The sequence below is a fragment of the Lemur catta genome, chromosome 7 (genome assembly GCF_020740605.2).
Source record: "Lemur catta isolate mLemCat1 chromosome 7, mLemCat1.pri, whole genome shotgun sequence".
Lineage (NCBI taxonomy): Eukaryota > Metazoa > Chordata > Mammalia > Primates > Lemuridae > Lemur > Lemur catta.
The window spans coordinates 61389803-61400930 of record NC_059134.1 but is presented as its reverse complement, the minus strand read 5'-3'; the positions used below and the strand labels follow the sequence as shown (position 1 = coordinate 61400930).

General features: G+C 34.2%; 1 protein-coding gene across 1 annotated transcript; it reads left to right on the top strand.

The window, feature by feature from the left end:
• Positions 1–583: 583 nt before the first annotated feature.
• LOC123642029 (olfactory receptor 52K2-like) lies at positions 584–1546 on the top strand. Its single transcript, XM_045556957.1, has one exon. It carries the CDS (start codon positions 584–586, stop codon positions 1544–1546), a length of 963 nt encoding a protein of 320 aa, XP_045412913.1.
• The last annotated feature ends 9582 nt before the right edge of the window (positions 1547–11128 follow it).

Genomic DNA, 11128 nt, shown 5'->3' with positions numbered 1-11128 from the left:
TGTATCTGTGAACCAAGAGTTTGTTATAAAAGTTTCCTTGGAAAACAAAAAAACTAATGTCAAGTGTATTGTGTGATTTTGAGGAATATATTATACATATTCTGAAAGAGTATGATTGATTATTTATAAAAGAACACAAATATCAACTAACCTGAATACTCATGTTTTCTAGACTTAGCTATTTTCTCTATAAAATTGTCCTTTATAAATGGATAATTTCTTACCATTAAGTTTGGCTAATTTTATGAAGATAAGGGTCTTTCCTTTAACTCAATGACTTCCCTTCCAGTTGAACAATGCTTCCTAACAAAATGCACAAATATATATTTAACACACACACATGCACACACATACAATACTTTTCTACTAATTTTTCTTACCCCAAAATACAGAGTCCCATGTATTTGACGCATTGAAAGAAGGCACTACTGAGGAAATTATTCAACAGTTAATTGTCTTTTATTTGATATCAACATCTCTCCCAGTTCACAATAATAATAAGAAAAAAAGTTGGTATTCACATACTTACAATCTTTGTAATTTTGAATTTCAACAGGATCACGGAATATCCATTGCTTACATAATGTTAGCTTTCAACAGGACCAATCTTCAACCTATCACGTTTCTACTACTTGACATTCCAGGTTTGGAGGCTGCCCACGTGTGGATCTCCATCCCTTTCTGCCTGGTCTACCTGTTGTCACTGATGGGAAATGTTGCCCTTTTGTTAATTGCCAAGACAGACCCCAAACTACATGAACCTATGTATCTCTTTCTATGTATGCTCTCTGTGGCTGATTTGATGCTTACTTCTTCTACACTTCCTAAGATACTCAGCCTCTTCTGGTTCAACAACAGAGAGATCTACTTTGAAGCCTGCCTCACTCAAATGTATCTGATCCATTCTCTGTCTACCATGGAATCTGGATTTATCTTGGCCATGGCTTTTGACCGCTATGTGGCCATTTTTCACCCACTGAGACATTCCACTATCTTAACACCTACAGTGATTGCAGGCTTGGGTCTGACCATTGTCTTCAGAGGAGCTGTACTCCTCAGTCCACATCCCTTCCTCCTGAAGTGGCTTTCCTATTGCAGAACTAATGTCATCTCCCATACCTACTGTGAGTTTATGGCCCTGATAAAGCTGGTTTGCACTGAGACCAAGATTCGTAGAGCTTATAGCCTACTTGTGGCATTCCTGACAGGGGGGTTGGATTTCATACTGATCATCTGTTCATATGTTCTTATTCTTATAACTGTCTTCAGTCTCCCATCTAAAGCTGCCCGTCACAAGACCTTAAACACCTGTGTCTCTCATGTATGGGTCATCTTGGCATTTTATACACCAGCCTTTTTTTCCTTTCTCACCCATAGGTTTGGCCACCAAATTGCTCCACATATCCACATTTTTATAGCAAATATATATCTTCTTATCCCACCCATGATGAATCCTATTATTTATGGTGTTAAAACCAAAAGGATCAGGGAGAGATTCTTTAAATTCTTAACCATCAAATGTTTTTGTCTTTACAAGAATTTGTGATTCCTCAGTTCATCAACAAAGATAAGGGTTTACAGGGAGCATTAAAAAAAAAAACTTTTCAGCTAAAGTTCTGATTCATATAGAACTATTAAAGCTGTTTAAGTATTTTGACTTCAGTGAGCAGTAATAAGCATAGAAGATATATAGGAAGCAGAAAATAGAGAAAACTTTCAATCATTATTCATTTTTCTAAACCTAGATTTTAGTATAGACTTTGGGACTTATTAAGCCATAACTAAATTTATATTAAAATAATTTTACTTTTGATGAAGTCCAATTTATCTTTTATTTTATGGATAACTTTTTTGTGCCATATCCAATAAATTTATTGCATAAAGTTGGGCTATGAGAATTTTCCCCTACAAAATCTTCTGAAATTTTTTTGTTAGGTAATACAGGAGGTTTTGGTTAAGATTCTTCTATGATATAAGAATAATAACCTATAATTCATGGTTGTGAATTTGATTCTTAAGAAAGATGATGTACATTAATAATTGTGAACATGCTTGAATCTAATTTTCCTTTTTTTAAATAAAATATTCTAATGTCTATTTTACTCTCCTGAATTAAATATGTGTTTTTAAAAAGCAAAATAATAGCTAAATCAGAATATAAAATAAAAATATCAACATATATACTTGTACATGACAAATCAGAAGACATAATAATCAGGTCATTGTACAATTATTACACAATAAATGAATACTGTAAGTTCTGAATATTAATACATAAAAACTGAATGTAAGCTTAGGAATGTCAACTAATCCTAGTTTGTTTTACTGGTTCCTCAAACGCCATGAGAAAATTATTGTTGCTGTTGGTAACAGAATTTTCCAATATGTTGAATAAGTTTTTGTAATGGTCTTAATGCAATAACATATAATATTTCCTAGGCATAAATGATAATTACACTTCTAGAATATCCAGTACATGTTTCCATGTTAAAAACATGTAAAGGCAATTTCTAATTATATCTAGACGAAGTCGAACTCTATATTAAGAACAGTAACTACAAAGCAAAGCAAAATTCTGCATACAGAACATTATGATTTTTTTTTAACCATACAATGTCTAGGTGGATATTTGAAAGTCCTCTAAAACACTAGAATATTTGGGGAAGGGGAAATGGAAGGGTCGAAGAAATTTTTAATGCATTGCAGAGGTTTATCTCTGATTTCTGTTCATTGACTCTAGTAGTGCCTCCCAAATATGGTAACAATGACAATAATAAAAATGACCCAAAAATGTCCAAAATGCCTCCTAAAGATCAGCATTAGAGACCACTCATGTTAATTATCATGTGATCTCAGCATCTAACTCATGTTAAACACACCATAAATGTTGGCTACTCTCATTATTTTTATTATTTTTGAAAAATAGAATAGGTTAACTACATACAGTAAGAGAACACCAAAATGAGACACATCTTAGCTACGCTGATAATTATTAGGCTTGAAATTAAAGAAAACCAGGATATTTTACCCTAAATTATACTTCTTTGAGATATTTTGATGATTATTCAAAATGGGGTCTACAAACCATAATGATAGCTTTGCAAAGCTGTCTTTTATGAGGAATATTTGCATTTTTAAAGAAAAATCTATATTTATGAAACAAACAGCCAGGCTATCTCTGAGGCCCTCTCCCTTCTTATCCTGATTATTAGGATTAATGGAAAAGATTCACTCTGGAAAAATAGACTAAAATTCCTAATATTTTTAAAAGTCTGACAGAGAAACTTTTACCACAGGCTACCATCTATTCTTTCCAACAGTTGTCACTTGTGAGGTTTTCTCTGCATAACAAGGCACCTTTGCTTGCCAGCCATGCCTTCCCTCCCTTCTCCCTCCCACAACCTGTCTGGCCATGCTTCAAGCCTCTGTTCGGTATATATCTGAAAATCTTAGATATTCTTCCACTAGAAAGGAACTGGGACCAAGACTGAGTCTCCACTTATTATATTGTCTTTGTTTTCCTTTATTTTAAAGAGAATGAAGATTTTGTAACTAATGTAGAGGTTTTATATAATTCAATGTTGCCACAACTAGAAAAGGATTTGCCTTGAGATTAATGTATAACTTAGGAATTATTAGTTTGAAAAAATATAAAAAGAAGGAAAAGGACAGAAAAAGGAAAATATGGTGGTCAGCTGAAAATCTGCATACAGATTTCCCATTAAATAATAATATTTTTCTTCACAGTAACTATTTAAGAATTAGGGTAATTTTGAGGAGAAATGCAGAATCTGTTATGTTGCTTAATATGATATATTAAGCAATATGATATATCATCTCTAACCTCTTCACAATGACTGTATTTTTTCTAATTGTGCAAATAAAATATTTGTTTGAAAAATCCGAACACTGGAAAGGTAAAATGAAGAAAGTAAAAATAACTTATAAATCCATTATACTGACAAAAAACACAATGATCTTCCTTTCATGAAACTATGTGTTTTGGATATATATGAATTATATATTAATAATTTCACATACATGTGAGCAGTTTCTATTTACTGTTTATTTTTTCATGAAGCATTTACATAGTGTTTAGCTTTCTCCATAACTTACATATTCTCAAAAGCCTCTCTCCAGTTAGCCAATGTGACCAACTTCTCTATCTTTTCATACCATTTATCATTCTTTTACTTTGTAGTTGAAAGAAAATATTAGGATCAAAAGAGTATAAGAGTCTTTAAAATTTACTTAAAATTCAACATATGTTTTAAACAAGATTACGTATTATTTATTGTCTACTTACTCAAATTTTACTTTATGACTATAATAAATTGTGAATAACTCCATTATCAATATCTAATATAATTGCCACAAAATATTCAATTAAAATGCTTATTTATCTGTTCATTCATTCATTTATTATAACACATTTTATTTTTAGTTCAGTTTTATGTTCCCATCAAAACTGCAGAGAAAGTACAGAATTCTCCCATATGCTCCATACACGCAGCCCTGCCCATCATCCCCTATACACGCTACTGACATCCCATACCAGGGTAGTACATTTGTTAGAATCAATGAACCTACACTGGCATGTCATTATCCTCAGAGTCCACAGTTTGCATTATGGTCCATTCTTGATGTTGAAAATTCTGTGGGTTTTGCCAAATGCGTAATGGCATGTATCCACCATTATATTATCATATAGAATAGTTTCATTGCCCTAAAAATCTTCTGTGGTACTTCTATTCATCCCTCCTGTCTCCCATGCCTCTGGAATTGACTGATATTTTTTATTGTCTCCAAGTTTTGCCTTTTCCAGAGTTGCATATAGTTGGAATCATACAGTGCATAGCCTTTTCAAATTTCAAACTTCTACCTGAAGTCGTCCTTGCTGAAGGCTTTATCTGATCTTCCTGCCCCTCTAACATTCTGTACAGTTATATCTTGGGAAACATGCTGTGGTTTGGAGGCACCTGAACCAGAAAACCCTATTTTTAATGGTCCCTAATACCACTAGAGTAAATATTTACATGGTACAATACTTCTTAGCTTAAATTCTTAGCTTAGTACATAGCAGCCTGTTACTTTCAAAATTGTCCTTGTTTCAGTAATAAATCATGTGGCCAGTCAAGCTATGGAATAATATGTCATCAGATCCAGTTTGTCTTGGACAGAAAACCTCATGCTCATAAGCTTCAGCCATCAGACTCTGCAAATCCACCCTGAGAGACAGAGGGATTAATGTCTTCTACTAGCCTCATGTCCTGTTTGAAGACTTTGGAAGCTTAGGCTTATTTGTTCTCTGTTAGGGTGTGAGAAGGTTTATCAAATACTAACAGCTCTGATGGTTCAGCTGAATTATGTGACAAGGAAAGCTAACTTCTATATATCCTACTGCCTATGTGAAGTGTCATTCAGATCACTTCCATCTTCTCAAAATCATATTTTGGCTTCCCATTTATTTAAAATAAAATCCAAAATCCTAAGTTACTCTATGAAGATCTCTAAATAAAAACATTTCTGACATAAAAATCTCTTCACTACTCTTATTTAAGAGGTTCCAGCCTGACAGAAATTCTTTTAGTCCCTTGACCCTGTCAAGTTTATTCCCATCTCAATACATTTTCATTTCCTCTTCCTTTTTTTTTGTGCACCCTTTTTATAAAATATCTTCACATCATTTCTTCATACACTTCTCATGATTTAGGTCTTAATCAATGGTCACCTTTTCTTAAGGGCTTTCTTTGACCAACCAACTTAAGGTAATCACTTCAAATATTCATTAAAAAGTTATTCAATTAAATTACTCTATAGCATATTATTTAAAATGTTAATTATCTGAATCTGAACCTTGAGGAGAGGGATGGTGTTTGTCTTTTCCAAAGCTGTTTTCAAAGTATTTAGCATAAAATCTGATACATAATAGACACTTAATAAATATTTACTGAATATCAAAAGTTATAATCACACACATACACATATATGTATGTACATCACTTATTATGTTGGAATATATTATATCAACATGCTTTTTAAAGGTGTAGGAATTTTTATGAATGTATGAAAAATAACTTCTATGTATCCTACTATATATGTTTGTGTGTATATGTACATATATATAAATGTATGTACATATGTGTATACATATAGGAATGTACATATATGAATGTATATATAAGAATGTTATATATACATGTTATATATATGTAGAGAGAGCATGAGAGGGAGAAAGGTTGGGAGAGAGTGAGGGAAAGTGTGTGTTATAGTACGTATAAATATATTTTGGTTGTTTAGGAACTGATAGCTATACATTGTGTTTATTGTTTTATTGAGGAGCATATGTGTGTTCATGTGTGCATATATACAATATTCTTATCATCCTATTAAGTCTAACAGTATCATTGACTTTATATCTGTGTTGCCCTCTCATCTAAGTCCCCTGTCTGACTATATCCTTAAATGTAACTAAATTACTGTGATGGTCAGAGGCAGAAAACTTTGGGAAATAAATTTTTTTAAACAGGTTAAAGTTCCTTTCATCTCCCTCAAATAATATTTCTTTACCAACTGAAGCATGTGATGGAAAAAAAATTAGTTTTCCCTTAGGAATCACTTATACTTCCCAGAAGATGAAGAAACCACTGTCATATAGTTCCAGCCCCTGAGACTGTCCCAAGTTGGGCTATAAAACCTGCAGTGAGGTTTCCATGCAGTGAATGATTCAAATGTCTGAGTTCCTGGCTTTGATTCAGTATGATACTATTAATCTGGAGGGACAGGCAACTCATCTATGTGTGCTCAGTCCTGAAAAGTGAGAAAAGCAATCATAAGAGGAAGAGCTTCCTATAGCTGAGGAGCAAATATTCAGAATTACTGTAGATTCCTAAGATTCAACTATTCTGGAAATAGCCTGAGAGCATGCAGCAGAGGCAGATAATCTGGTCCCTCTAAAGAGAAGTTACAGATATCTCTGAACTGCCTCATTACTAACAGGTAAATCCTTTTAGCCCTACCACATAGAAGAAGCCACTTGTAAGATCTGTTTGCTCTTGAGGTTTTCTTTAGTCATCCTTCAGAATTTGTAGTCTGTCAGTATAGTAGTGCTAACATTGGAAAAGAAAGTATGTACAGGTATATACTCTAGACATAAGAATAATTTATCAAGAAATCACAGTAATGGCCACTGCTTTCCCAATTAGCATATTGGCATCCATTTAGATGTTCGACTAGAAAGAGTTTAGGATTATTTTATGGATCTGCTATAAGCCATGTTATTGAGTCTATAAATAATAACATGCATCCTTATTGCTTGTGAGTACTCATAAAAGGTAGTCATGATAAGAGCTGTGAAACTTTTGATGCACTTTTGCTTTATTTTGATTGCATATTGTAGTAGAAAAAAGGTGGAGTTTGGGACTAAAACGAGGATTTGTTTTCTACCTCTGGAATATGATGATTGTGTATGTTTGGATGAATATTTAGCCTATGTATAATTTTATTTTTGTAAATTAAGAATAATAAGGGTCACTTCAAAATAATGTATACAAAACAGCAGTTAGACATGTAATAACCCTTAGCATTTTTTGGTACATATTATAACACAAAAAAGTAGTAACTGTTACTATTTTCAAAACTTGATGATTGATTAATTGAGTTATTGACTGATCTACAGCTTACCAGTCTTTCTTTTCTAAAGTATCCTATCATCTCAATAAAAGTAAGATAAAAAAAAACATTTATGGTTACTCATATACACACACAAACATACACAGAGATGTATACATAAAAGAGAGAGAGAGAGAGAGAGAGAGAGAGTGTGTGTGTGTGTGTGTGTGTGTGTGTGTAGAATATATATACTTTCCCAGGGATATTAGAAAATTCAGGAAGCATATTTATTTTGGGGTGTCTTAGTGTCAATGGCTTTGTTGCTGTCCTGGAAATATTACACATTTAAGTGATTAGACTCTATTCTTTTTATGGCCAAAAGAGAGGCATTCACCATGGAGGCAAATTTCAAAAATGTATTGTCATTCACGTAGGATGTAATTATGAAAAGCTTATTGTTCTCACAGATATCTATTTTGGATTTGTCTCATACTTAAAGTCTCCAAGACCATAATTAATTTGTAGGGGTAGGCCAGGTGCGGTGGCTCACGCCTGTAATCCTAACACTCTGGGAGGCTGAGGCCAGCAGATTGTTTGAGCTCAGGAGTTCGAGATCAGCCTGAGCAAGAGCGAGACCCCGTCTCTACTAAAAATAGAAAGAAATTATATGGACAGCTAAAATATATATAGAAAAATTAGTCGGGCATGGTGGCACATGCCTATAGTCCCAGCTACTTGGGAGGCTGAGGCAGTAGGATTGCTTGAGTCCAGGAGTTTGAGGTTGCTGTGAGCTAGGCTGATGCCACGGCACTCTACCCCGGGCACCAGAGTGAGACTGTGTCTCAAAAAAAAAAAAAAAAATTTGTAGGGGTATATCTTCTTAAGGACAATGTTGTAGATTTTCCCCTTTGTCTTGTTTGTTAGGATATGAGGAACCTATGTTACTTATCGGGACTTTTGCTCAGCCTAGCTAATACAAGTAGAATGAGAACACCTAATATCAGTCAGAATACTATGGAGGTTCTGAGTCCCAGGCAGGGTCGTAAGCAGAGAAGATTGTTTCTACTCCACCACACCACTACTTAATAAGATTAATAGCTGACAATAAGGGATGCAACACTTCTAATTTCCAAAAACCTCACAAAGGGAGACTTAAAATATAGATAAACTTTTCTGGTTGTGTTTTTATACTGAGTAATTCTATTGCAGATTTAGCAGAGTGCATGCACATAGCACTGCTACAAGTACAAAGGTGGAAAAAGTTGGCAAGAGTATGTTTCATGTAGCCAGTATCACCATGCATAACTCTAACTTCACCACATTCACCAATCCCAGTACCTTCATCCTGATGGGCATACCTGGTTTAGAAGACTTTCACATTTGGATATCTATTCCTTTCTGCTCAATGTATGTTGTTGCTCTCATGGGAAACATAGTCATCCTTTTCATCATCAAAACTGAAACTATTCTCCATGAACCCATGTACTATTTTCTTTCCATGTTGGCCATCACAGACCTCATCTTGTCAACCTCTACGCTTCCTAAGATGTTGGGTGTCTTCTGGTTCAATTATCATGAGATCAACTTTCATGCCTGCCTCATTCAGATGTTTTTCATCCATGCTTTCTCTGGGGTGGAGTCAGGGCTTCTTGTGGCCATGGCACTGGACCGGTATGTGGCAATTTGCAATCCTCTGAGACATTCATCCATTCTTACAAATTCTGCAGTGGCTCAGGTTGGCATTGTGGCCCTTCTACGTGGGTTATTGCTAATGACACCACATCCCTTCTTGGTAAGAAGGTGGCCATATTGCCAGACCAATGTGGTCCCGCACACATACTGTGAGCATATGGCTGTGGTGAAATTGGCTTGTGCAGACATTTCCATCAATAGTCTATATAGTTTGGCAGTTATTATATTAATTGTTGGGACTGATGTGACATGCATCTCTCTGTCCTATGTGCAGATTCTCCGTACTGTATTCAGTATCCCTTCTAAAGGTGCTAGATTGAAGACACTTAGCACCTGTGGGTCCCATGTTTGTGTGATCCTCACCTTCTACATCCCTGCTCTTTTCTCCTTCCTCACCCACCGCTTTAGCAAGCATATACCACGCCACACCCACATCCTGCTGGCCAACATGTACTTGTTGGTACCCCCTATGCTGAACCCTATCATCTACGGAGTAAGAACAAAACAGATCCGAGAATGTGTTCTACAGTTATTCAAAACTAAAATCAGCTAATAATTTTGGGGCTTTCTTTTCTGCTCATTCTTACCCTCCTATCATTGTTTGATGTAAATTTCTTGGATTCCATTAATAGCATCAGCAAGACCAGGAATTAGAATCTCAATTCTTCCACTTACTACTACTGTAAGTGGAAGTTTATCTACAATTCACCTAACCTATCTTAGCATCTGTAAAACAGATACTATAATACCTATCCCATAAGTTAATGATTATAAAGTGTTTAGCACTTACATTCTAGCATACTTAAGCATTCAATAAAGGTCAGATTATTTCAGTATCATTCCTTTTGTATGCATGTGTTCACTTGGTATTTTATGAAATCCATTTATTGGTATATCTTATAAGATTAACCACATAGAAAGGTCTTTCTGAGTGTGTGGCTTTTTTGGAGGGAGTAGTTTTAACATAAATGATTCAGATGATAATTAATCAGAGTTTGGTTAACTATGTACTATCACCATAACCATAAGGAAAGCTAGTGAGAAGTAGGAAGAAGAGAAACAAGTGGCAAGTCATATGGCTTTCACCTTACAACTGATGAGGAGGGTGCAACTTAGGGACTCCTTTGAGCATGAATATGAACTCTCAAGGGATTCATTCACACTGCTGGTGCAAGCACTGAGTATCTTTCAAACTTGTGAAAATTTAAATATTCAGCATTTGTTATTCTTGAAGTGTGTGAGTTAATAAAGTATATAAATGATACTGATAACATTAATGCTTGCATTTATCTATCCATGCTATATATATTTAGTAAGCATCTATTATGTACTACAGACATATCTGGGCTTAAAAGGCATATCAGGAAACAAAATAAGCAAATTGATTTCCCTTAGTGTACTTTAAACTAATAAAGAGAGATGGTAAGTAATAGTAGGTAATGTAAATTTATTATTCCATAGCTTTTTCTAGTATTAGTTAATGCTATGAATTTCACTCTAATCAATTTTTTAGCTGAAGCTTACACAATTTTTTGATTGCTGATTTTCTCTCTACTTATTCTATTGGGTACTGAAAGAGGAATCTTGAAACCTCAAAATATAACTGTGTATTTGACCATATTTCCTTTCAGTTTATCAATTTTCTTTTATGTAATTTGAACCTTTGCAATTAAGTAAATATGTCTTTGATATGGTTATATCTTCTTGGAGAAATTATGTCATCATTGTATGTGTTTATTTTTGGCAATATTTCTTATTCTGAATTCTACTTTGTCTTATATTAATATAGCCATTTCAGTTTTGTTTTAAATACTTTTTACAGGCC

Bases quoted from the DNA above. Each gene is read 5' to 3' on its own strand.
- LOC123642029 (XM_045556957.1), top strand. From the start codon at position 584: ATGTTAGCTTTCAACAGGACCAATCTTCAACCTATCACGTTTCTACTA.